Here is a 26,099-nt window from a genome sequence, read left to right as displayed (position 1 = left end):
CAATCCCAAGGCTGCCCTTCCGGAGCCGGTGGCCCTGCCTGCCCGGCTGCCCAGACGCTGGGCCCCAGGTGGGAGCACCAGGAGTGCTCGGTCACTGCCCGCCCAATGGTAGGGAAGCGGGCTGTTCCTGCCTTCGTGGGGCTGACAACATATTCAAGTCTTCAGATCCACCACCACAAACAGGCACTGGTTTTTTGGAACGTGAAGGTTCCCTGGGGTCATCTGGGGTCTGGGGTCAACTGAGGCCCAGAGTGGAGAGGTTTTGCATAGTCACAGAGCCCCTGGGAGGCAGGGCCCTGGCCTCCGGAGACTCACACTCAGGTCACTTCCTGGCCTCTCCCATGCTGATGCCAAAGGCCGGGCTGCTGGCCGGCAGCTCTAGGACACACCTCGCACCCCACCCCCATGCTCCTGGGCAGGGGTCCTTCTGGGTCAGAGTCCTCCCTGGGAAGGGGGTCCCACCTGGGCACCTCCCCTCAGGACAGAGTCTCTCTGCAGCACTGAGAATCCCAGACCCTAATGTCGGGCCAGTAGCAGGAATAATCTCCGGCACACTCCCGAAACCCCCAGAAGCTCCATGAATCCTTCATGGATTACATTTGAGCCCCTATCCGGCACCAGGCCGGCTCCAGCAGCTGGGGACACACCGGGGACACACAGAAACACCCACTCTCTGGAGAGGAAGTGTGCAATGCAGAGTGAGTATAGTAGGTAAGCCCCAAAGTGAGAGAATAAAGCAGCCCCTGACGCCCGGGGCGTGGCCACAAAGCCCGTGTTCTCCTGTGACTACTGATGCTCCAGACAGAGGCACAAACGCTGTGTGAATGCACAGGAACCACAGGCGGGCCCAGCACGCCCACATGGCTGGCAAGCAGGACTGCTGCCTTGCCCATTGCAACTCCGGCCTCCCTTGGCTCTTCCCACCCTTTTAAAGATTTTATTTATTCGTGAGAGATGCGGAGAGAGGCAGAGACACAGGCAGAGGGATGAGCAGTCTCCCTGGGGGGAGCCCGATGCGGGGACTGGATCCCAGGGCCCCGGGGTCATGACCTGAGCTGAAAGCAAGCATCAGACCTTGATTGATGCCACCCAGACGTCCCTAATCTTTTTTTTTTTTTTTTTTTTTTTAAGTAAGCTCTATGCCCAAGCTGGGGCTTGAACTCATGAGAGTGAGTTGCATGCTCTACAGGCTGAGCCACCGGGGCACCCCAAAATTTCATTGTTTATATATTTGCATCTATTTTTACTTACCCTGAAAATAGTAGTTCCTAATGGCATAATATTTTTGCTTACTTGCTTTTACCCTACAAAATAAATAACGTAGTTTGAAAATTATGATATCAAGCCCCGGGGCTAGTTGGCATGAGCTGACGCAGTTGGGTTATTGGTAACATACAGGGAGTCGAGCACAGAAGTAAATATGTTGAGGGCAACGAGAGCCTCACTGTTGTGGGCGGGAGGCACAAATATGGAAAGGGAGAGGACAAGAATGAGCCACGTGGTTCTGCACTATAACTAGAGACCTCAGTATAAGGTTAGGGCTTCTAATGTCCTCAGACATAGAACAGATGCAGGTGTGCATGTGGAGTTGTTCGTGCCTGTGTGTGTATATGGATATAAATACGTCTCTTGGTTCTTTCCACTGAGAAGGACTGGAAGCAGTGACACCCGAGTAGCACATCAGCCACCAGATCCTGCTTTCCAAATACCATTCTCCACTAGGAGGAAACAGAAGTGTGTGGGGAAACGGCTGATTTTAGGCTGGTGCAGGGAAAGTACAAGATGGATCTGGAACTTCTCATGGCAGAAATAAGGAAAGTACTCCAAGGATGAGGAGGACACATGAGTCAGTTTGTCCAAACCTGGGACAGTTTAGGGATCAAAATAAATATGATTGGCAGTAGAGCATAACCCACTGAAGAAAATGGGAATTAGTGAGTTAATATGATATAAATTTAAAAAGATAATGGGAAGTCAGAGCTTTTCCTCACAGTAGAGCGGCTGCCAAGCATAGAGGGAACAATGGAGAATTGCCATCGCAGTAACAGTTGATGTAGGAAGGATCACCAATGGATGCCAAGAGCGGTGGATGAAATCGTATAAAGAGCGGGACATTTTCATAGTCTCAAAGTATCACTTTGTTAAAAAATTTATTAATTATCAACGAAAAAGCATAAAACACTAATTAACTTTGTAGTGGAGAAACTTATAGACACCATTTCAACTACGTGATCAACGTGAACATCAAACATCACCAGTAAAGACAGTTATGTGTGTATGGGATGGATTAAGTAGACACAGTGCCACTTCTGCAATGTTCCTGCTGGAAATGAATAACCTAAATGTCATCATGAGGAGATATGAGATGAACCCAAACAGAGGAACACTGCTCAAGCAACTGGCAAGTGTTCCTCAAAATTAAGGTCATGGGGATCCCTGGGTGGCGTAGCAGTTTAGCACCTGCCTTTGGCCCAGGGCGCAATCCTGGAGACCCGGGATCGAATCCCACGTCGGGCTCCCGGTGCATGGAGCCTGCTTCTCCCTCTGCCTATGTCTCTGCCTCTCTCTCTCTCTCTGTGTGCCTATCATAAAAAAAAAAAATTAAATTAAGGTCATGCAAGGAAAGACCGAAGAGCAGATTGAAGGAGACTAATGCAAAATTGTTTTTTTTAATTTTTTTTATGTTTTTTAAAATTTTAATTTAAATTCCAGTTAGTTAGCTCCAAGAGTTGACCCTGGACCAGTAAAGAGCATTGCTGGAAAGGACGACGTACATGTGAGATCTTGTATGAACGGATTTGGATTCCTGTTAATTTCCTCGTTAGCTGGTTATTCTCTGGCTATGCAGTCACATGTTCTTGTCGACTTGAGGAAATGCACAAAGTATTTAGGGATTTTTTTAAAAAAAAGATTTTATTTATTTGAGAGTGAGCAAGAGAGAGAGAGAGGGAATGAGCAGAAGGAGAGGAAGAAGCATGTGCGGCTTGATCCCAGGACCCCAGGATCATGACGTGAGCTGATATCAAGAGTCATTATTAACCAACTGAGCTACCCAGGCACCCTGATAGTTTGAAATTTTTAATTGTAAAATTTTTTTAAAAAGGATTTTATTTATTTTGAGAGAAGGAGAGAGGAGGAGGAGGACGAGGAGGTGGAGGAGGAGGAGGAGGAGGAGGAGGAGGAGGAGGGGGAGGAGGAGGGAGAAGGGGAGAGAGAGAAGGGACAGACTCTCTAGCAGGCTCCACACTAAATGGAACTTGATCTCATGACCCTGAGATCATGACCTGAGCCAAAACCAAGAATCAGTTGCTCGATGCACTGAGCCACCCAGATGTCCCTTGAAAATCCTTAAGCTAAGGGGCACCTGGGGGGCTCAGTTGGTTAAGCATCTGCCTCTGGCTCAGGTCATGACCTCAGGGCCCTGGAATGGATTCCCGCATCCGGTTTCCTGCTCAGCGGGAAATCTGCTTCTACTTCCTGCTCTGCCCCTACCCCCTTATGCTCTCTATCTCTCTCTCAAATAAGTAAAAAATAATTCTTTTAAAAAAGGTAATTTTTAAGTTAAAAGGTTATGAACATTTAACATCTGTTATTATGACCAATAAACTACTGAGTGATTATTAGGATTTCTTTGCTGTTTTTTTTTTATCTCAGCCAAGTGGTTATACTATTACATTCTTGCACAGGTTCATTTAAGTTGGCTTTCAATTTCATGTTTTCACTTTTTGATTCTATTTTCGGTTAAAGATTTACATGATTGAGGGCAGCCTGGGGGCGGGGGGGCTCAGTGGTTTAGCACCACCTTCAGCCCAGGCTGTGATCCTGGAGACCCGGGATCGAGTCCCACGTTGGGCTCCCTGCACGGAGCCTGCTTCTCCCTCTGCCTGTGTCTCTGCCCCCCTCTCTCTCTGTCTCTGATGAATTAATAAAAAAAAAAAAAAAAAGATCTACATGATTGAAAGGTCAAAACCACGGGGAGAGCTAGACTGCGGGGAGCTCCTTCCACCCCTCCTCTTCATCCCCAACCCACATTATTATTTGTAAACATTTCCAGTTTATCCTTGCATAGTTTCTCTTTGCAAAAATAAGCAAACACAAGGCGGGGGGTCTGGCTAGCTGAGTTGGTAGAGAATGTGACTCTTAATCTCAGGGTCTTGAGTTCAAGTCTCACATAGGGCATAGATCTTTTTTTTTAAAGATTTATTTATTTATTTATCATAGACAGAGAGAGAGAGAGGCAGAGATACAGGATGAGGGAGAAGCAGGCTCCATGCCAGGAGCCTGGCGTGGGACTCGATCCCGGGACTCCAGGATTGCGCCCTGGGTCAAAGGCAGGCGCTAAACTGCTGAGCCACCTAGGAATCCCCATAGGGCATAGATCTTACTTAAAAAAATATAAGGAAACAATACTTATGAACACGCACAAGTGCACACACAGGGCTAGGAACAGTCAAACATGTGTGCCAAAATGCACACACACAGCACACATTCACACATGCATGTGCACGTACACATTGGTATCTCTCATCCCCTTTTTTTTTTTTTTTTACTAAACTCTGCCTAATGGGGGGCTTGAACTCACCACCCAGAGATCTAGAGCCACATGTTCTACTGGCTAAGCTAACCACGTATTCCTCTTCTCTCCTTCCTTACAGAGAAGATACCATGATATATATATATATATATATATATATATATATATATATATATATATACACACACACAGGCAGAGGGAGACGCAGGCTCCATGTGGGGAGCCCCACGTGGGACTCGATCCCTGGTCTCCAGGATCATACCCTGGGCTGAAGGCAGATGCTCAACGGCTGAGCCACCCGGGCTGCCCTTCTTTCTTTTTTCTCTTACTTTTTACTTGATAAATCCCGGACATCACTTCACAGCCATTATTAGAAATTGTCCTCATTCATTTTTCAGGTGACAGTTCTCTGCTGTGTGGGTTGTCATGGTTCGGATCAACCATTCAATGCCTGAAGCTGGGCTGGTGTTTCTGGTGGTGGGAAGGCGAAGCTCCCATCCAGTGTAGAAAGCACCACTAGCAGAGTGTGGTCAAAGCCTTGGATGTTTGTCCACCGGGTAGGTGAGAAGTGGGTCTAGGTGAGGTTTCATTTTTAGTAGTGTTAAAATGCGTTTTTCTAATTATAAGTAAGATTGACCCTCTTTTCCGTTTTTATTTCTGTGAACTGCAATCTGATTCTATCACGTGTGTATCTGCTACTAGATCGTGAGCTCTGGGGGCAAGTGGCTGTTGTATTAGAGTCTGGACACATGCGTGGGTGTGTTAGGGACCCATAGAAAGTTCTGGAGCAGAGGAAGGGAGGAGTGCAACGCGCCCAGATGCATCCCCCACTCCTTCCTTCCCGCATGGAGGAGGGACCAGGAGGCAGTACAAACTCCAGAGGAAGGAGAGAGCGCCACGGGGGCCCCAGGGACAGCCTGAGGGGTGGGGGCTCAACCGGGGGATCCCCAGCTGCCCTCGCAGAGACTCTGGGGTCCGAGGGAGGATTCCAGCAGCCCCACCCTGCAGCCCGCCCCACCTGCAGCCACCCCCGCTCCCCCAGCAGTCTGCCGCTGCCTGCAGCCCATCGACCCTCTCTGCAGCCCGTCTCCCCACCACCTGCAGCCTGCCACACCCCCCCTGCAGCCCGCCGCCCCCTCCGCTGCAGCCCCCACACCCCTGCTGCCCGCCACCCCTCCCCTGCAGCTCCCACCCCCCTGCAGCCCGTCGCCCCCACCCCCTGCAGCCCCCTCCACGGTGCCAGTGACCAGGGAGGCGAGGTGGACGTGCACTGGTTTATTGGTGCGTCAGCGAGGTGCGGGGGGGGGGGGGGGGGGAGGGGGAGGGGGGGAGGGGGAGGGGGGGTGTCGCAGTGAGGTGCGGGAGCTGCGCAGGGGCGCAGCTGGGGGCGCTCAGCGGTACTTCTCGGTCAGGACGCAGGACACGAGCGACAGGAACTTGTCCCACGCGGCGTGGGCGTCGGCCGTGAGGTCGGCGGGGAAGTGCGAGGCCAGGGTGACCAGCAGACAGTGGGACAGCAGCTGCGCCGGAGGGAGGGCCTGGGTGAGCGCGGGAGGCGCCTGGGGACCCTGGGGACCCTGGGGACCCCCCCCCCCGCCCACCTTGAAGTTGACCGGGTCCACGCGCAGGATGTAGGCGTGCAGCTCGCTCAGCCTGGACAGGGCGCCCGCCACGTCGTCGAGGCTGCGCACCGCGTCGCCCAGCGCGGCCACCACCTTGGCGCCGTGCGCCCTCAGGTGCGCCGAGCCCGCGCGCAGCTCGAAGTGCGGGAAGTAGGTCTTGGTCTGCGGGAAGCTGGCGAAGAGCCTGCGGGCCACGGCGGCGCCACTGACGCGTGGGAAGCCCCGTCCTCCCCCCACGACACGTTGTAACGGATGTTTTAGGACAGAAACAGGGACGCGAACCTCCCCGTGGACCCGCACGCCCCGGTGTGGCACAAGGGCAGGCCCGCCTGGCCGACTCTCCCCGGTCCCCGGGCCCCCACCCCGGGGCGTGGCACAAGCCCACCCCAGCGGCCCATGGCTCAGCAGTTCCTTCCTTCCTTCCTTCACTCACTGCGTGGAGGTGGGGGAGACCTGGGTGCCAGACCCCTTCCCCATGCACCTCCCCTTCCTGCGCACTGACCCTGTGCCCCCCACCCCGGGCCTCACTAACCCTCACTGTCACCTCCTGGCCCCAGCGCAGCCCATCAGGCACTGACCTCTCCAGGGCCTCGGTGCCAATAGCATCCGCCTGGGTGGAGATCTTGCCCCACATGGACAGGATGATGGTCCTCTCGGCCTTGGTCAGAGACATGGTGGAGCTGAGTGGGAGCTGGGTGTGCTCAGGGCCGGCCTGTGGGGTGCTCAGCCCCCAGCATCCCTTTATATACCAGGAGCCAGGGTGGGGGCCAGGCTGTGGCCACTGGCCTGGAGAGGGGAGAGGGCCGTGGGGGTGGGGTGTCTTATCAGACCCAGTGAGGACGGCTGGTCAGGGCCTGGTGGGACGCTGGGCTGAGGGGCTCTCACTCCACCAAGACCCCCCACCCCCATCTGGGGCCTTAGAGAGGGTGTTGGCCACAGCCTGACCAGAGTCCCGGAGAGATAGGGCCCAGCCAGCCCAGGAGGCCATGCCCGTGTGTGTAGCCCAGCTCTGACCACGCTCTTGTATTGGGAGTCACAGAATGGGGGAAGCCAGAGGATTAGCCCTCCACGCGCTGTCCTTGGGCTGGAACCTGCCGTTCTGCTGGCCGCACTCCTTGGGGCCCCGCAGCCCGTGCAGCCAGGCCCTTCCCTCAGGTGCTATGATCCCTGGGGGTCCTCTGAAGAAGCAACAGCTTTGCTCAGCTTCGCTGGGGAGAGATGCACCGACTGTTCTCTGAGAAGCTGGCTGGGTATCAGATTAATAAGAGTTCTAGGATCGTGCTATTAGGGATCGCAGTACTGCTCACCATATTATCACGGTAACTAAATGAGGCAAAATATTCCTTTACAGTTTATTTTATCACAAAACAACATTGAAATTTGCAGTGTACTGCTCTGTGAATTTTGACACATGTATAAATTCACCCACCCACCCCCACTCCAGTTAGGGCACACGGCAGCTCTATGACCCCCAGAACTCCCACGCGCTGTCTCAGCCTCCTCCATGCCTAAACTCTGATGACCACCATAATTTTGTCTTTTTTCAAGAGTATCACATAAATGGAATCCGCAGAGTGTGATCTTTCAGGACTGGCCTCTCTCACTCGGTGTGACACCCGTGTCGTTACAAGTGCCAATGGTTCTATCTATTGCTGACTCAGGCCCCACGGTAGGAACGTGCCACAGTCTGTTTTTTATTTGCTCACTCAGACGTTGAGGCTTTTTCCACTTTGGGGCTATTACTAATAAAGCTGCTATGAAAATTCTTTTTTTTTTTAAAGGTTTTATTTATTCATTTGAGAGAGAGGGAGAGACAGAGAGAGCACAGGCAGGGTGAGAAGCAGAGAGAGGAGAGGGAGACACAGACTCCGTGCTGACCTAGAAGCCCAACATGGGGCTCAGCCCCAGAACCTAGAGATCATGACCTGAGCCACTTAGGCACCCCATGCCTTTATTTTTTTTAAGATTTTATTTTATTTTTAAAAAGATTTTATTTATTTGAGGGAGCATGAGAGAGAGAAAGAGAGGGGAGAGAAGGGGCAAAGGGAGAAGAGGTAGCGGGAGGGGGAGAAGCAAAGTCCCTGCCGAGCAGAGAGCACAATGTGGGCTCGATCCCAGGACCCCAAGATCATGACCTGAACCCAAAGCAGATACTTAACTGACTGAGCCACCCAGGTGCTCCTTAAAGATTTTATTTTTGAGTAATTTCTACACCCAATGGCTTAAACTCACAATCCCAGGACCAAGAGTTGCACACTCCACCAACCCAGCCAGGCAGGTGCCCCGGAACTGCCTTCTCTTACTCTAAGAAATAAATTGACCAGGGGGCCTGGCAGTGGAACATGGACTTCCCTTGTGGCCCAGCTGTCCCCCTCCTAGCTGTAGACCCGAGACCAATGAAAACATCAGCTCACACAGAAACTGCTATGTTCACAGAGCATCATCAGAGCAGCCGAAATCAGCTGATGGGTTGGCGATAGAACACGGTATAAGCCAAACAATGAAATAGTATTCAGTCATAAAAGGGAACGAAGTACGTGGGTGCGAAGGAACACTGGAAGCACACACACGTGTGGTTCCACGCATCTGAAATGTCCAGAGCCGGGTTAGCTACAGAGAAAGAAAGTAGAGTAGGTTTTGGGTCGGGGGTTGGAGTGTGTGGCTGCTGGGGCACGCAGCGTCTCTCAGCGTGATGATGTTCTAAGATTGATCGTGGTGATGGTTGCACAGCCCTCTGTACGAAAACCCACTGAACTGCACACTTTATTGACTTATTTATTTGCACGCTTTATTTTTTATGGATTTTGTATATTTTATTCATTTGAGAGCGAGACAGAGAGAGAGCGCTTGCACACATGCATAAGCAGGGGGAGGGGCAGAGGGGGATGGAGATGGGGAGACAGAGGGACAAGCCGACTTCACACTGAGTGCAGAGCCCATCTTGGGACTCGACCTCACAACCCTGAGATCATGACCTGAGCTGAAATCAAGAGTCAGTTAATTTGCCCAACTGACTGAGCCCCCCAGGCCCCTGAACTGCACTTTAAATGAATGCAGTGTGTGCTCTGTGAGTTATAGCTTATAGCTCATTGCAAGTGTGAAGGATTGTGTAATAATCCCCCCACCTTGTTCTTCATTTCTAAAATGGTTTTTGTTATTCTAGTTCCTTTGCCTTTCCATATGGATTTTTTTTTTAAGATTTTATTTATTTATTCATGAGAGACACACACGGGAGTGGAGGGAGAGGGAGAGAGAGAGAGAGAGGCAGAGACACAGGCAGAGGGAGAAGCAGGCTCCATGCAGGGAGCCCGACGTGGGACTTGATCCCAGGTCTCCAGGATCACACCCTGGGCCAAAGGTGTCGCTAAACCACTGAGCCACCTGGGCTGCCCCTCCATATGGATTTTGGAGTCAGGCAAGGAGGTATCTGCACAAAACCTTGCTGGACTTTTTATAGAATCAGAAGCAAATGTCTCCTTTACAAGGAGTTTTTGATCACAGATATTTTGCTGAACCATTTCTTAGAGAAAATTTGGCTTAGACAAGGCCTGTGACATGGAAAGCACGTATAAGCCAGTATTGAGCACTCTCCGTGCGCCGCACACGGTGCTGGCATGTTACTCGTTTCTTCTGTGCCTGAGATGTGAGATGGTGGCATCGTCAGGCATCGAGGGCAGGAGTAGCATCTCACGGATGCCTCCTCTTAGCTCCACAGACCAGGTAGGGGTCTCTCCCGGGCTGCAGGTGCTGCGCGTCCTGGAGGCGGAGTGGGCCTCCCCAGAAGCCGCCTGTCTCCCAGCAGGAGTAATGGGGGTGCCTTCCTGCCTCACCCCCAGTGGGCCTCGGGGCCTCCTCTCCCCTGGCAGAGCCTCCAGCCTGTCCTTAGCCTCAGCTGCAAAGCCCCACAGACCACTGTTGTGGGCAAACGTCCCATCCTTTTTTTCTTTTCTTTTTCTTTCTTTCTTTCTTTTTCTTTTGTTGTGAAATATAATCCAGGTGCTGCATGTAGAGCTTAATGAATTGATATAAAGTGGATGCTCAGCATCCCATCCTCCCCCAACGTGATCCCTACCCTGACTTACTTTCTTGCTTTTTGGTCACATTTTACCGTCCAAACATGCATTCTTAAGCTTCAGTTGTTTGAGCCTGCTTCCGACCTTCAGGTACGTGAAACAATACCATGGGCCTCTTCTGCGTCTGCCTTCTTTCACCCGTGTCCGTGACATCCCAGCCATGTTGTGGGGTGTTAATTTTCATTGCTGTGCTGTATTTCCTTTTTTTTAAATATTTTATTTATTCATTAATGAGAGACAGAGAGAGAGAGGCAGAGGCACAGGCAGAGGGAGAAGCAGGCTCCATGCACGGAGGACATGGGACTTGACCCCGGGACCCTGGGGTCATGCCCCGGGCTGAAGGTGGCGCTAAACCGCGGAGCCCCCCTGGGGTCCCCTGCTGTATTTCTTCGTAGGAACAGACCGCAGTTCATCCACTGCGCTGGGGATGGATATTGGCTGTTCAGGTCTTGGCTATTAGCAACAATGCAATGAACATTCTGGTACGTGCCTCTTGGCGGCCACAGGCCTGCAGTTCTACTGGGCCTATTTCCAGGAGTGGAGTTACTGTTTCCAGGGCTGCTTCTAGCTGTATTTTCAACTACAGTGGATAGTGCCAGACCGCCTGTCAGCCCCACTGCTGTTGTGTGGGAGCATCCTTCCAGGCATTTCTTCAAGTCGGCCTCCTGCTCTCCTTAGGTTTTAGCTTTTCTGGTGGGTGTCTAGTGCTTCTGCAGTGCTCATAACTTGCATTTTTTTGATGACTAATGAGGTTGGGTCCCTTTTCCCATATTTGCTGTTCAACTGGATTTCCTCTTTTAAAATTTTATTCGATTATAGTTGACACCCAATATAGTTTCAGCTGTAACATTTCCTCTTTTTTGTAGTATCCATCTCATGCCTGTTTTTCTGCTGTGTTGCCAGCCTTATTGTTTATAGAAATTTAAAATACAGTCTGGGTCTAAATTCCTGGTCAGGGACGCCTGGATGGCTCAGTGATTGAGCATCTCCCTTCAGCCCAGGGCATGACCCCGGGGTCCCGGGATCGAGTCCCACGTCAGGCTCCTGCATGGAGCCTGCTTCTCCCTCTGCCTGTGTCTCTGCCTCTCTCCGTGTGTCTCTCATGAGTGAATAAATAAATAAATCTTAAAAAAAATTCCTGGTCAGATTTCTGTCATATCTCCCTCAATTCTGTTGTTTAACTCTGCTCTTTTTTTTTTTTTAAGATTTTATTTATTTATTTGAGAGAGAGAACAAGCGAGAGAGAGACAGCAGGAGTGGGGTGGGGGGCAGTGAGGGTTGAGAGATGGAGGGGGAAAGAGAAACAGACTCGCTACTGAGCAGGGACCCTGACATGCGGGGCTCAACCCCAGAACCCAGGGATCATGACCTGAGACGAAGGCAGACCCTTACCCGACAGAGCCACTCAGGTGCCCCTAAGTCTACTCTTAATACTCTTTTTGGATGAACAGAAGTTTATCATTTTATTTTATTTTTTAAAGATTTTATGTATTTATTCATGAGACACACACAGAGAGAGGCAGAGACACAGGCAGAGGGAGAAGCAGGCTCCACGCAGGGAGCCCGATGTGGGGCTTGATCCCGGGACCCTGGGGTCATGTCGTGAGCTGAAGGCAGAGGCTCAACCCCTGAGCCACCACGCGTCCCAAAGTCTATCATTTTAATACAGTAAAATTTAGTTATTTTTTTGGTCCTATTTAAAAATGTTGTACCTTCCTATTTACAAAAGCCAAATGTCTATCAGTTGAGTGAATGAACAAATTACAGTATTTCCATTCAGTGAGACATTATCCACTTTATTTGCTTTATTTCTATGAAGCGAATAAAGTGAATATTTTCTATAGAATATTTCTATGAAGTGCTTTCTATGAAGCACTGACACCTGCTACAATGTAGATGAACCCTGAAACATTCCACCAAGTGAAAGATGTCACACACCAAAGACCACATGGTGTATGATTCCATTCATAGGAAATGTTAGACGGGCAAATCCATTCCGACAGAAAGCAGATGATGGGTGCCAGGGGCTGTGGGGAGGGGAAGGGACAGTGATTGCATAATGGGTACTGAGTTTCCTTTTGGGATAATTAAAATACTCTGGTTATGGTTGCACAGCACTGTGAATATACAAAATGCCACTGAATTGTTCACTTTGGAATGATTAGTTTTGCATTATGCGAAATTTAACTCAATTTCCTAAAAAGTGATGTAATCGTTGTGGTGGACACGGAGGTGAAGAGAACCTTCCATGTTACCTTGTAAGAACTTTACTGTTTGGTCTTTGAAGTTGGGCAACAGCCCGCCTGGACTGGTCTTGCACACGGTGTGAGGTGAGGTGTGCTGTGGCTTTAGTGACATCTGTCCTGTGTGCTGTCTGAATTCCGGGTACAGCACCAAACACTCCCCATGTTGGGTGTTTGGTCCTCACAGCTCTCTGTGGGAGCAGTTTTTTTTTTTTATTATCATTACATGCTTTAAGATAAGGAAATCGAGGCTCAGGAGGGTTATGAAATGTTCAAAGTTTCGGTGAAGGAGGGAACCAGCCCCGTAGGTAGAGGAGATGCAGGTTTGGAGTGGGCCACATTGCTGGCTCTTTGGGGCTCAGGCAAGTCTCTTCTGTCTCTCGGCCTGGGTTTTTCCACCTGGGACACAAGGAGCCCGAGCTGGGCAGTGCTCCAGGACACTGGGACTTGCTGAACTCCAAGCTCTGGGCTCACACAGAGCTGGTGTAGTTGGGGCTGAGCTCAGAGGGCCCCTGGTGCCTCAGCAGAAGGCTGTGATGGGGTCAAGAGACCCTTTCCTGAGAGCAGCTCCTGGGTGGCCCTGGCCAGGCTAATTAACCTTGTAAACCCCGGTTCAACATCACCAACCTGTCAGGTGGGGTTTAAAATAGCTCCCGCTTCACTGCTAGGAGGGATGATCTGTTGCCACAGGACCTTAAGACACGGCAGCATGAATTCGAGATTAAAAGATTTTTTTAAAAGATTTTATTTATTCATGAGAGACACAGAAAGAGAGAGGCTGAGACACAGGCAGGGGGAGAAGCAGGCTCCATGCGGGGAGCCAATGTGGGACTTGGTCCTGGGACCCTGGGGTCACTCCCTGGGCTGAAGGCAGATGCTCAACCACCGAGCCACCCAGGTGTCCTGAATTCAAGATTATTGTAGTTACTATGGTGAGTGGGTGATGCTTTCTGGGCAGGAGCAGTGCAGCGGAGAAGGTGCAGAGGTTGAGGGGTCTGAAATAGGAAATGTGAGCCCGCCTGGCCCTCTGACAGGCAGTGGCAGCTCTCTTGGGCCCAGAACAAGTGGCAGGACTGATAAGGCCTGACCCACCAAGTGGCCTCTTAGCCCTGCCCAGGGGGGTACCCAGGGTGAGCGGAAGGGTCAGGAATTTTGGTTTCCAAGAATCCAGTTATCTTCAAAAAAGTAGGCTACTAAACAGACTTATTTAAATTTAAAATGAGGATGTAGAGGCATGGGGTATTAGCAGGGAAGTCTGAGGCTGTGAGCGAAGGTTAGCCCTGGGCACATCATTGTCTAGGAGACTGTGAGGGCTTTGAGCTAGGACCACATTTAGAAGCCACCTGCTCCAACTGTGTCACAGATGGGGAGGCCCAAAGCAGGGCCAGCCTACCCTGGGTCCCTCCAGCTGCCAGCACCAGACTGGACTGGCCAGGGAATGACATGTACTCTGACTGCTGTAATAGCCCAGTGAGGCAGACCAGCGTGGACCCTGAGATGCTGCCAGGGAGGGTGGTGTGGGAGTCAGACCTCCGCTCCTTCCAGTCCAGTCCTGGAGAGCCTCACACCTGAGCCCTGCTAGGGCAGTCTAGGAAGGGATGCATTTGGGACCTCTGTGGCCTGGGTCCTGGTGGTCTCCCTTTACATTTCATGGGTTCCAATCTCTTGATAAAATATTAACCATAGAGCCAGAAAAATAAACAGCAGATGCTCTTGTGCAGGTTACTAGCAGAAAGCGGGCCCTGAGTCAGCAACTGGAGAATGCTGGGTTCCTCCAAGTCTGGGCCCTCCCCCAGGTCAGGGACAGCCACTGGACATCAGGCTTCCTCTCCCAAGTTCTGGAGTCATGAAACTGCCCAAAGGGGCAGCAGCATGGTCAGGGAACTCAGAGGAAGGAGGCCTGCACCAGAGTCCTGGACCCCATGTGCAGGTCCTCGCAGATTCCCAGTGTCCCTGTAGAGAGGCCGCCCTGATTGCAGCTGGCTGTCCCCCAGACGACAGTTTCCTCTTCCGCATTGCCCCAGCTCCCGGGGCATCACCTCCTCCTCCTGTGCCCACATTTCCATCCTAGGGACTTTCCTGGTAACTGAAGAACTCAGAAACCTGTGGATTTTCCATAAAATCAAAACTTTACGAGACTAGTAAAAAGGCCTGCAGAATCTGTGATAACAAATAAATAAATAATCTTAAGGAAAAAAAAAGGGGGGCAGCCCGGGTGGCTCAGTGGTTTTATTTATTTACTCGTGAGATACACAGAGAGAGGCATGTGTGCAAGTGCTCTCAAATGAATAAAATACACAAAATCTTAAAAAAAATAAAGCGTGCAGTTCAGTGGGTTTTCGTTCAGAGGGCTGTGCAACCATCACCACGATCAATCTTAGAACATTTTCATCACGCAGAGATGCGTGCCCCAGCAGCCACACACTCCAACCCTCGGCCCAAAACCTACTCTATTTTCTTTCTCTGTAGCTAACCCTGCTCTGGACATTTCAGATGCGTGGAACCACACGCGTGTGTGCTTCCAGGGTTCCATCGCACCCGCGTACTTCGTTCCCTTTTATGACTGAATACTATTTCATTGTTTGGCTTATACCGTATTGTATCGTCGACCCATCAGCTAATTTCAGCTGCTCTGAATGATGCTGTGTGAACATAGCAGTTTGTGTGAGCTGATGTTTTCATTGGTCTCGGGTCTACAGCTAGGAGGGGGACGGCTGGGCCACACGGGAAGCCCGTGTTCAACCTCCTTCGGGATCGCCTGTTTTCCAAGGTGGCTGCACCATTTCGGGTTCTCAGCAGCAGCAGGTGAGGCCCGTGACTCCCGCAGCAGGTGACCCCGGGGTCGCCAACCCGTTCCTTGGGCTCAGGTTGCCGTGCCCGCGGGTGTGACGTGTATCTGCAGGGATGTGGGGCACCTTTTCATGAGCTTGCTGGGTATTTGTCTGCATTCTTTGGAGAAATGGCCTTTCATATCCTTTGCCCACTTTTTTTAAGCTTCTGTGTATGATTTTTGAATGCCTGCACCCAGGCGTGGCTCAAACACCTCCTGCCCCGGCCGCCCGCCCCGGGCGCCCAGCTGTCCGTCGGCGGTTCTGCTCTCTGCTGAGCCCTTAGGTCCGCTGTGTCGTCCGCGAGCTCCGGACACGACTCCCTTGCGGGACGCGCACGTGTTCCCTCCTCCGCGGACTTTCCGGGCGCCCCGGGGGACGAGGTCTCTAAGTGCCACCTGACTTCTGCAGGCGGCGTGTCACCCACGCGCCCCAGCCCTGTGGGGTCAGGGGCCTCCTGGAAGCTGTCACCTGGGGCTCTGGCCCCCTGAGGAGGTGTTTCCACTTCTTTAACTTCCGTTCCTTACCGACCTGGATGGAGTTCGAGCCGCGGGCTCACGGAACGCGCTCCGCCCGGTCCACGCCGGGGGGTGGGTCCCTTCTTCCCGGGCTGGCAGGCGGCCCCGCGCATGCGCCCCGCCTTCCGACCGGCCCCGCGCGTGCGCTCAGGTCGCCTGCGCACTGGTCCCCTGCGCCTGCGCGGACGCTCCCCCGCCCCCCCCGCGCAGGCGTGTTCTGCGGGGCTGCTTGGCCTCGTCGCGCGGGCCTCGGGAACTCGGCGGACGCGGGGGGCGGGCGTGGGTGTGGAGGCTCGCGGCCCCCCCGTCCTGCGGCCCTGGGCGCGACCTCGTCAGGCCCCCTCCGCCCCGCACGGGGCCTCCCGCCCCGCGGCCCGGCCTCCTCGGGGCCCCCGCCGGCCCGGCCCGCTCCGCCCCCACCCGCTTCTGGGCACCCGGCCCCGCCCCCGGCACAAGCCCCGCCCCCAGGCCCCGGCCCCGCCCCCCCGCCGCGGCACGATGGGCGACAACACCAGCCCCATCAGCGTGATTCTGGTGAGCTCGGGCAGCAGGGGCAATAAGCTGCTGTTCAGGTACCCCTTCCAGAGGAGCCAGGAGCACCCCGCGTCCCAGACAAGTAAGTGAGCGCGGGCGCGGGGCCCGGCGCTCCCCTCCACCTGCCCCCCTCCCCCTGCCCCTGCCCCCTTCCCTCTGCTCCTCCCCTCCCCCTCCCTGCCCTCCCCCTGCTCCTCCTCCCTCCCTGCCCTCCCCCTGCTCCTCCCTCTTCCCTGCTCCTCCACTCTCCCCACCCTAGCCTCTTCCCCTACTCCTCCCCTCTCCCTTGCGTCCCCTCTCCCCTTCCCTCTCCCCCCTCCCCCCTCCCCTTCTCTCCCACCTCCTCCTCCCCTCTCCTCTCCCTCCCCCCTGCCCCCTCCTCTCAACACCCCCCCCCCCGCCCCCGCGCGCCAGCGGGCACGCGGTGGACCTTGAGGCCAATGCCTGCTCCATGCGTTCGGAAAAGCACAGTCAGAAGCATCACGGTAATCCCACCCGCCGACGCCCAGCAGTGCCTCCAGTCGTTAAGTGTGTATCTAAGCATCGTAGGAACGTTGTCAGCTTGAGTAACACGAACCTGCAGGTAGAGGCCCTAGAGGCCCTGCGTTCCCGGACCCCCGCTCCGCCTTCGCGGGCCAGCACCTGCCCTCGGGCACCTGCCCCTGCTGTAGGGCCGCGCGCAGTCCTGCCACGGTCCCCTCTCTCCGTGGAGCCCTTCCCAGGGTGTAGAAAGATCCCCCCCACCCCGACCTTCCCCTGTGGATACACACTGAGGTCGCTTGCGGTCTGTCACTATCACGAATGTGCAGTTCTTCATCTACATTTTGTCTTAAAATTACATTTAAATTCGTTAACATGGTACAGGTTTTAAAGGTACAAAAGGTATAGATGACGAAAGGGACGATCTTTCCCACACTGAACCCCAGGCACTCCTTTTCCCTCGTAGGGGCAGCTGCTGCTACTGTTTTCCTGTGCATTTTCCCTGAACCTTCCGTGTAAACACAAGCATGTGCACACTTTTTAAAAAATCCTATGTTTTTCAAATTTTTATTTTGAGTAATCTCTACATACTACGTCCGGCTTCCACTCACAACCCTTAGCTCAGGAGTTGCATGTGCTTCTGACAGAGCCAGCCAGACACCCCATGTTTTATTTTCTAAGCAGAAGTGAACACACTACACACACTTTTGCCCTGTTGTTTTCTTATTCACTTTACATCTTGAATATACATTTGGGATTATGGTCAGAGTCATGGGATGAACAAACTATGATTTATTTAGTCCTCCGTTGATGGGCATTTGAGCTGTTTCCATGGGCGCCTGGATGTCTCAGTGGTTTAAATATCCACCCTGGGCTCAGGTCATGATCTCGGGGTCCTGGAATTGAGCACCAGGTTGGGCTCTCTGCTCGGTGGGAAGCCTGCTTCTCCCTCTGCCTCACCTCCAGCTCCTTACCTTTCTCTCACTTTCTCAAAATATTTTTTTTAAAAAAAGTTGTCTCAAAACTTTGGCTAATACAAGCAGTATCAATGTATTTTTCTGTAAACATTATCATTTTTCTGAATAGAGGATCAGTTCCCCAAAGTAGGATGGTTGGATCTAGGGGATAATGAACATATCCCAAGCAGACTCCGTGCTCAGCGTGGAGCCCCATGGGTGGTGGGGGTCAGTCTCACCACCCTGAGAGCATGACCTGAGCTGAAATGGAGTCCCACCTGAGTCATCCAGGTGTCCTGATAGTGGTTTTGATGTACATTTGTTTTATGACTGAGTGAACATATTTTCCTCTTTTTTCCTTTTTTTTTAAAGATCTTATTTATTTATTTTTTCCTGAGAGACACGGAGAGAGGCAGAGACACAAGCAGAGGGAGAAGCAGGCTCCCTGTGGGGAGCCTGATGCGGAACTCGATCCCAGGACCCTGGGGTCACGCCCTGAGCCAAAGGCAGACGCTCAGCCACTGAGCCACCCAGGCGTCCGGAAAATATAACTTAAAAAAAAAAAAAGATTTATTTATTTAAGAGAGAGCATGTGCATATGTGAGCACGCGGAGTGGGGGGAGGCGCGGAGGGAGAGGATCTTCCAGTGGACTCCTCTTGCTGAGTGAGGAGCATCTCTTCATGGAGCCTGCTTCTCCCTCTGCCTGTGTCTCTGCTTCTCTGTCTCTCATGAATAAATAAAATCTTAACAAAAAAAGTAAGCGCAGTATTGGTCCTTCTGTGTCTGGTTCCCTTCACTGAGTTTAATGTTTTCCAGTTCTCCGTGTTGTAGCATGTATCAGGAACTCTGTTCTTTTTATGGCCATTGTGTATATACGCCACGTTTTATTTTTTACTTTTTTTTTTTAATTCATGAGAGACACAGAGAGAGGCAGAGACACAGGCAGAGGGAGAAGCAGGGTCTCTGCGGGGAGCCCGAGGCGGGAGTCGACCCCAGGGCCTGGGATCACGCCCTGAGCCGAAGGCAGACGCTCAGCTGCTGAGCCCCCCAGGCGCCCCTACACCACGTTTTAGAAGCTGTCACCATCTTCCTGGATGTGGATGGATCCTGTTTTCTAGCTGCTCTCCCCTTTTTGCCCTCACTCAGATAAGCCTCGTAGCAGATATGCCGTCAACAACACTGGAGACCACGCTGACGACCAGGACGGTGATTCCAGGTAAGAGCCTGCAGTCACTGTGATGGGGCTCGTCCTGCCCCCAGGCCTGGGACCCAGAGGTGGTCTCCCGTGAGAAACCTGCTGTCCTTTTCCCGTTGGGTGGGTATTTCAGGTTGTACAGAGCTGAGGGGGTGCCACCAATGTCTGACTTGCTGCATAGTTTGATCACACGTTCCAGCCGTGGAACTGGTTCTGGGTGAAGCTGACTGGAGAACAGATGAGACCAGAGAGAACATTTGTCTTCTGTGAGAGGAACAGGGAGAGAAACAGACCCCGGTGCTGTCTTCAGACCTGACTCCTCAAGTGTGTGCCCAGAGGTCACATGTGGGTGCTTGTTCAGGTGGTGAGGAGGGCTGAGAGCCAGGGCTGCTGTGACCCTTGCTCCTTTAGGGCAGAGGTGAAAGGTCTTTTCCTTCTTTTTTAAAAATTTTTTTTAAAGAATTTATTTATTTATTCATGAGAGACACAGAGAGAGGCAGAGACACAGGCAGAGGGAGAAGCCGGCTCCCTGCAGGGGCCCGATGCGGGACTCGATCCGGGAACCCCGAAGCCGAAGGCAGACCTCAACCACTGAGCTGCCCAGGCGTCCCAGGTCTTTTCCTTCCTGTGTGTCCTCCCCCTGCTTTTCCTGGGAAGTGCTGTTAGGTGGCAAGCATCAGAAATGACCACTGTGGTCATTGTCTTATGTTCGTTGTAAAGCTTAGTACGTGGTAACAGGCCCAGTTGAAGGAGGAAGGATTTTAGGTAGCCAGTCCTGGTGCCTCTGTACACAGCTGGGACATGCATGAGGGGAAGACAGCCTGCACCGTGCCATGGCGGAGTAGCCGAGGCCCCCACCCGGCCTTTGCCGTGGAGTGGACGAGCACAGTCTCCTCAGTTCCTCAGTTCTCATGACGAGGCACCACACCTGCCATGGTATTGTGCAGTTCCACAGGTCTGGTTTTTAGCCTTTTTTGTGAGGATTTTGGGGGCCTCTGGCATGACCAGTGACTGCCTCTGAGGGCAGCAAGCTTTGAAGGAGAGGGCAGGGGGTGCGGGGAACTGACCGTTGGACATCCATGGGTGGTCCTGCTTGATGTAGAAGCCGTGCTCACCGTGTCCTCTGACGTGGGCCACTTGGAACAAACTCCACTTGGCTACAGGTGCACAGAAAGCTTTTTGCCCTGCCCCGTGGGGTGGGTGCATTTTGTCCTCCACCTGTGGCATAGATTTGTTTAGAGGAGGGCTGGCCACCTGCTTGCCCTTCCCCGAGCTCCGCAGATGTCAGGCTCAGGCTGCAGAAGATGCAGAAAGTGCTCTGGGAAAGGTCTCTGTGGGCTTCCTGGGAGGCTGGCAGTGCCTGATCCCTGCTGTTAACTCTCAAGGCTTGTAACAAAAGACTAAGAGAAAGTTTCTAGAGAATTATTTCAATATTTGGCATAAAGAAGAGGAGAAACCATGGGAAGGGAGCAAGACATTGTGGGCCTATCGGGATCACAGATACCCTGTTCAATAAGAGCTGGTTCTCCGTACTCTCTCCTTAAGTTTAAGAATTACCTCCTTTGGTAATTGTAGCACATCATAGCATCTGATGATCCCACTCCCCACCTGCCCTTCTTTTCAGAGATACGCGTAATACCTCTGAGCGCCCAGCTGTATTTCGTCACGTTGGCTTGCCAAGCCTCTGGTGCCTGGGGAGCCGTGTCATGGCTCAGACATCTTCCTGGAGCAGTACAGTGTTCTCAGGGGTCTAAGGTGCTTTTTTTCTGGAACCAGCAGAATGTCCCTGCTTATTGTTTTGTCAGACAGAAGCCATGTTAATAGGCCACTCGTGCAGGATCTTGAGTGTGCTGAGAGATGGGCCCTGCCCTGGAGGGATGAGGATGCGGGCTGTGCTGCCCAGGCGTGAAGTCACCATTTAAATAGAAATGAAATTCAAAAAAAAAAGAAATTCAGTTCCTCCGTTGCATTTCAGGTGCTTGGGGGCTGCAGGTGACTACTGGCTACTATCTGAGTAGTTCAGATTTAGAGTATTTCCACCACTGTAGAAAGTTCTGTTGGACAACAGTGGCTTAGCGTGTGTGCTGGTTCAGGGAATAAGAATTAACTGTCAGGTTTAAAAAAGAAACACAGTAAACTCTTTTATTAAAAAAAAAAAAAGCCTCATAGAATTCAGTAGGAGAGAAGAAAATGGATACTGTCCGTTGTCTTTAAGGTTTGAAATTCAAATGTAGGAAAGTTGTAGCACTCCTGTTGGATGAGTATTGGGGACCAGGGAGCTCATGCATTGCTTTGTTTTTTTAAGGTTTTTATTTATTTGAGAAGGAGTGAGTGAGACATAGAGCACACCCTGGGGCAGAGGGAGAGGAAGAAGCAGGCTCCCTGACGAGCAGAGAGCCTGACATGGGGCTCGATCCCGGGACCCTGGGATCATGACCTGAGCCCGAGGCTGATGCTTCACTGACTGAGCCACCCAGGCGCCCCTGGGGAGGTCATGCTTAATAGCATTTTGCATCCACCACACTTGCAGGGGCAAAAACCATCAGGAGAGGTCATGGAGAAAGCCTGCTGTCAGTCACAAAGGGTGTCACTGGCACCATCCCTCCCAGTCGGATTGTTCTGGGTACTGTCTCAGAGAAGGGGAAGCTGGTAGCTTGGAGAAGAGTCGACTTCATTTTGAAACACTCAGAAATCATTTTACTTGGGATATCATCCAGAAGACCTTGGAAGCATGAAAGATTTCTGGCCATACCTTTTAATTCTCAGTTGGTGTCGTGGGGGCGGTGGAATCAGGTGGCAGTGCTGCCCACCCCTCTCTAAGTAGTGGGTCAGCTTTGGGGCACATCCACACCCTCCGCTGGATGGGAGGGTTTGCACACTGACACGCTGCTGGTCCTCTATACCAGGTGCACAGGGGGCCCCAGCAGGCCTCTCCTGATAGCTTTGCTCCTACTAGTGTGTGTGTGGACACGTGTTAGGAAGTGGTCCCTGCTTCCTAGACCTGAAGTCAATGCACAGAAGACAGATAAGCAGTGTTGTCCTCAAGCTTGGGCATCCCCCAGCCCTTTCCTGGCCCAGCCAGTACGTCTATGCTGGCGCATCCACACAGGCTCATGCCTGCAGGCCGTGTGCTGGGACAAGTAGTGGTTTGGGTTCTGGGTGTGACTCTCATTGTGCACCTGCATTGTGTGATCTTGGGCCCCTTCCTCGTACCACAGCCTCAGTTTACCACCACCCTCAGTCTTCTTAAGTTGCCTGAGGGTGGCAAGGCACCTTGACCTCCCCCTCCCAGGTCTGCTATTGTGGGAACATCTGGGTCTTGGTGAGAGTACTGGCTGGTGCCTCTGCCTCCCTCAGAGGGGCGGACACAGGTTCATGGAACATGCCGCGGGGGTTGGGGGGCTTAACATGTCACCTCCACAGCGTTAGAAAAGACGGCTACTGATACTTGGAAGCCCTACATGCTTCTTCCCTTTTGAAAGTAGAGGGGTTTTGTTGTGACCTGTCTGCTTGCCAAAGATGAAAGTTGTAGGAGTTGGACTTGGGCTTCTAGGGGATTCTGACCAGGGTGATCTTGGGAAGGCCCACAAAACGTCTTACCCCTTCCATACTGTGCACACTGATGAACTGACCTTTGGGAGCTGTTGAAAACAGGAGCTCCCTGTTGTGTGTTTCTCTCACGTGGGTCTGTGGCTTGTGTGCCTTGGTGAGAGCTGTGGGAGCAGCAGGCCCCACAGCGCGGCCGGCTCTTGTCCCTCCAGTGCTGTCTCCAGTCTGGGGTCTGGCCTCCTTTCTGTGTCCTGGATACTGGGAAAGCAGCCTGTCCCAGAACATAGTCCGCTGCACAGTAACGTGACTCTTTTAAACGTAGTCTCTAAAAAACTAACGTTGCGCAGCGCGGAGGTCCCATACATCACGTACAGACTCGCCACAGCGTCCTTGCTGCCAGAGGGCCCGTGGTTCTGTGCTGAGCAGAGGCTCAGTGAGCGCGGGTGTGTAGGCAGTCACAGTATCTCAAGAGTTGGGGCCGAGTGTTCAGTGGCATCCTGCGGTCCTCATAAGGCTTTTCTGGACGGGAATCTCTGCGGACTTTCCCGAGATGCAGTGCTTGTGCGTGGGTGTCCGGCTAGTGTGTGTGGTGCTGGGCTCCGACCCAGATCTTCTAGCCTTGCTCTTGCTTCTGAAAACGGGCTCTCACTTGTGCCCAGGCTCTGTTTACCTGTGGGAGTCTGAGCTTTTGTGAGAAAACCGTGGTAAGTCTTCCCCTTGGCAAGCGTCTGTCTCTTCTTTCTTGTCCGGTAAGTTGCTCAGCCTTGCTCTCCGCAGTTAACATTTACGGTGGTGCTTCTGCTAGACGTTAATACCGTTTTAATGAAACAGCCTTGTAATGATTCATGATTTTTAAAATCGGTGTGTTTGTTTGGTCTTGATGGTCCTGTTCCCATTCCAGCGAGCCATGTCCTCCAACCGATGAGCGATTGGTTGCAGGGTAAGAGCAAGACTTCACCACCTGCCTGTCTTGATTCCTGCTGCCTCTCTTGTAATTGTGCTTAACTCCTGATCGCCCTCAGTGTTGAAGAATGACTAACGAGGCACACAGGCTCTGGCTCGGACCTCACTGCCCAATCCCCCATGAGCACGCAGGCTTCCCACGGCCTCTGCCCTTTCTCCACCTGGAGTTATTCAGCTTTTCCACATTACCTGGGAGGCCAAGACAACGTTGGCCAGGGCCAGGGAGACTTTTGGGACCAGGTGTGCACACAGACCTCCCCTCCTCCAGGAAGGCTCCAGTGGCCCCAGGAGGGTGGTAGGCAAGCAAGAACAGGGCTCCTTACCTCTCTAGCAGCCTCCCCCTACAGAGACCCTTGGTCGTTGCTTCTTGCCTTCATTTCTCAGAGGAGTTGTAGGAGGCCTCTCCTGAGGACCAGGTGTTGAATGTGATGCTTGGACTTAGATGTATGTGTGCTCGTGAGAGGCAGACGTGTTCCTGTGGAGCTTATATGGCCCTTCTGCCCTGTGCCCCTGATGGGGCATCCCCCCGGTTATTGGGGGTGCCTGGAGCATCTGTGAGCCACCCCTCTCCCTTTAAACGGCCGGGGGCAGAAGGGAGTTCCTTTCCACACTGTCTCTCTCTCTTTCTCTCTCTTTTTTTTTTTTTTTTTTTGTCAAGCCAGAGGAAAAGCCCCTAATGAGTATCCCAGCAGCAGTGGAAGGCCCTGCCTGTTTTCCAGCTGGGCTGGTTCATCTCAAATGCTTTTATGTTTTTTGAACTTTGAAGTTCTTTCGGGAATGTTAGTTTTTATAACAGTTGTTTTATTCTGTTGTAACATATTTCCCAGGCTGTTCCTCCTCAAAGCAAGGGGAAAGGATTTTTGTAAATTCTGAAAACAAATATTGTCAGTTATTTTTGTTTTACTTTGCTGTTTCCATCAGTTATGTCCCCTCCCCCAAATCTCACGATAGAACTCTGACTTGGTGAGTGCTACGTCGGCAGACGCAGAACGTGAAGCATAACCCACTCAAGTTTTTTTTTTTTTATCGTAACTGTGTGATATTAGTGTCCCGTGAGCAGGTTCCTGTGTGGGTCACACTAGCTCAGACACGCAGAGCAGCTGAACACCCTCCTCCTGCTGGCCACCCCGGAGAGGCCTCCCTGATGGGCCATGTAGGGCAGCGTGGCTTTTCACTTCAGCAGTACACGGCTCTCAAGTTGGCCTCCTCTGTTCTGTCCTTTCTGGACTCAGACGGGAAGTGCTTTTTATTTGGCTCTTGGAAGGGTACTTCTTGGGTTTGGATATTTATAAAGGTGAGCTGGGCCACCACCGTCTGCCTCTGTATCTCACAGCCAGACTTGGGTTCCTGGACTGGTGGCTAATGGCCAGGGCCGAGGCCTGTCTATGGCTCTTTGTGATGGAGCAGAGGTTTTTAGTGGAGATTTTTGGATATCACAAGAAAAAGTGAACCCTCTGGAATGGTAGGAAGTTGTTCTTCTGTCTGTTATCTCTGTATCCCTTGTATCACCGGGTGGCAGAGTGGAGGGGTAGTGTGTGTTTAGATAGTGTATGAAATATTAGCACTGGATCAGCTACTAGAGCAGATGTGTTTATTAGGGTCTTGCCATCCTGAGCCCTCTCCACCGTCACTGTGTCCCTTAGGTGGGAGTTACAGGACAGAGTGAGCCAGGGAGTTTTTGAAGAAAGCATGTAATGCCTCCTGCCTGAGACTCTGGAATCTTCCATCTCTGGTTTATTCACTCCCAGAGAGTGGTATTCCTGGGAAAGAATGACCCACATTGGGCAGCCGAGGGCTTGAGCTGTGGGTCTCAAGGTTCCCACAATGTCTCTGACAACATTGGTATCAGGAGGTCCAATTGCAGTCCTGACCGTGCAGGAGGCAGGGCAGCCCGTTCTGACCCAACCCCCTGCATCTGGTTTGCTTGGGGACCACAGAGCGACCAAAGGCACCTAGAGGACCACTTAGGTCCTGGGGGAAGGCTGGAGGGCAGTGTGACCAGCCCCCCTTGGCTTCCATCCTGCCTGCGGGGGAGAGGCCTGGAAAGAGTCCCACAGCGGCCTGCCTTGCTTTAGTGTAGGTGCTGGTGACACAGCGAGGCCCTTGCTCCAGGCTGGTTTCAGGTGTGTTGGACAGTGAGCCCCGCCGAGTGTGGGAGCCCAGAGCACTGACCCCCTCCTAGCTCACTTCATGTCAGAGCCATTCATTAGCTATTTCAGAGTTGCCCTGTGGCCGCAGTCGGCCACAGAGCTTCCCTTTGGGGTTTAGTTGCCGCCGTCCTGTAGCAAGCTCCTCTAGGAGAGAAGCATCTGGTCCCTCATTCACTGTAGCTCCTCAGTGAAGGCCCAGGACGCACACCGGAGCATCTGTCCTTATTGGCCTCTTCAGGACGGTAGCGGTCTCGTTGCCCAGGGGCAGAGCATGGCCTTGGAGGAGCTGGAGCCACCTTCCCCAGCACAGTGTGCCCGTCTGACCTGGATGTTAGAGATGCTTTCCCAGGTGGAGAAATGAGCACAGGACTTGTCTCCCTTCTGGCTCCTGATCAGACACAGCACATGAGTGTTTCTAGAGTGGAGGTTGGAGGCCTGGGCTCTGAGATAAGA

At 52.5% G+C, this 26,099-nt stretch overlaps 2 protein-coding genes across 5 annotated transcripts in view; one reads left to right on the top strand and one right to left on the bottom strand.

The window, feature by feature from the left end:
- Positions 1-5,925: 5,925 nt before the first annotated feature.
- On the bottom strand, positions 5,926-7,013 carry HBZ (hemoglobin subunit zeta). Its single transcript, XM_072833962.1, has 3 exons — positions 6,735-7,013; positions 6,136-6,340; positions 5,926-6,054 (listed from the first exon to the last, which is right to left on the bottom strand). Exons 1-3 carry the CDS (start codon positions 6,827-6,829, stop codon positions 5,926-5,928), a joined length of 429 nt encoding a protein of 142 aa, XP_072690063.1. The 5' UTR covers positions 6,830-7,013.
- Positions 7,014-15,138: 8,125 nt separating this feature from the next.
- NPRL3 (NPR3 like, GATOR1 complex subunit) overlaps positions 15,139-26,099 on the top strand; it is a 38,335-nt gene continuing 27,374 nt past the window's right edge. The window contains exons 1-3 of one of the 4 annotated variants that reach the window (XM_072834999.1): positions 15,139-15,277; positions 18,936-19,005; positions 23,435-23,473. In XM_072834999.1, the coding sequence (XP_072691100.1) occupies positions 15,145-15,277; positions 18,936-19,005; positions 23,435-23,473 (242 nt within the window). In that variant the 5' untranslated portion in view covers positions 15,139-15,144. Of the gene's footprint in view, positions 15,278-16,274; positions 16,435-18,935; positions 19,006-23,434; positions 23,474-26,099 lie in introns of those variants that run through there. The other 3 variants (XM_072835001.1, XM_072835000.1, XM_072835002.1) reach the window with 3 other exon arrangements.

This window comes from Canis lupus, chromosome 8 (assembly GCF_048164855.1).
Source record: "Canis lupus baileyi chromosome 8, mCanLup2.hap1, whole genome shotgun sequence".
Taxonomy (NCBI): domain Eukaryota; kingdom Metazoa; phylum Chordata; class Mammalia; order Carnivora; family Canidae; genus Canis; species Canis lupus.
Note: the sequence above shows the minus strand (reverse complement) of the source record. Positions and strands in the feature narration are given on the sequence as shown.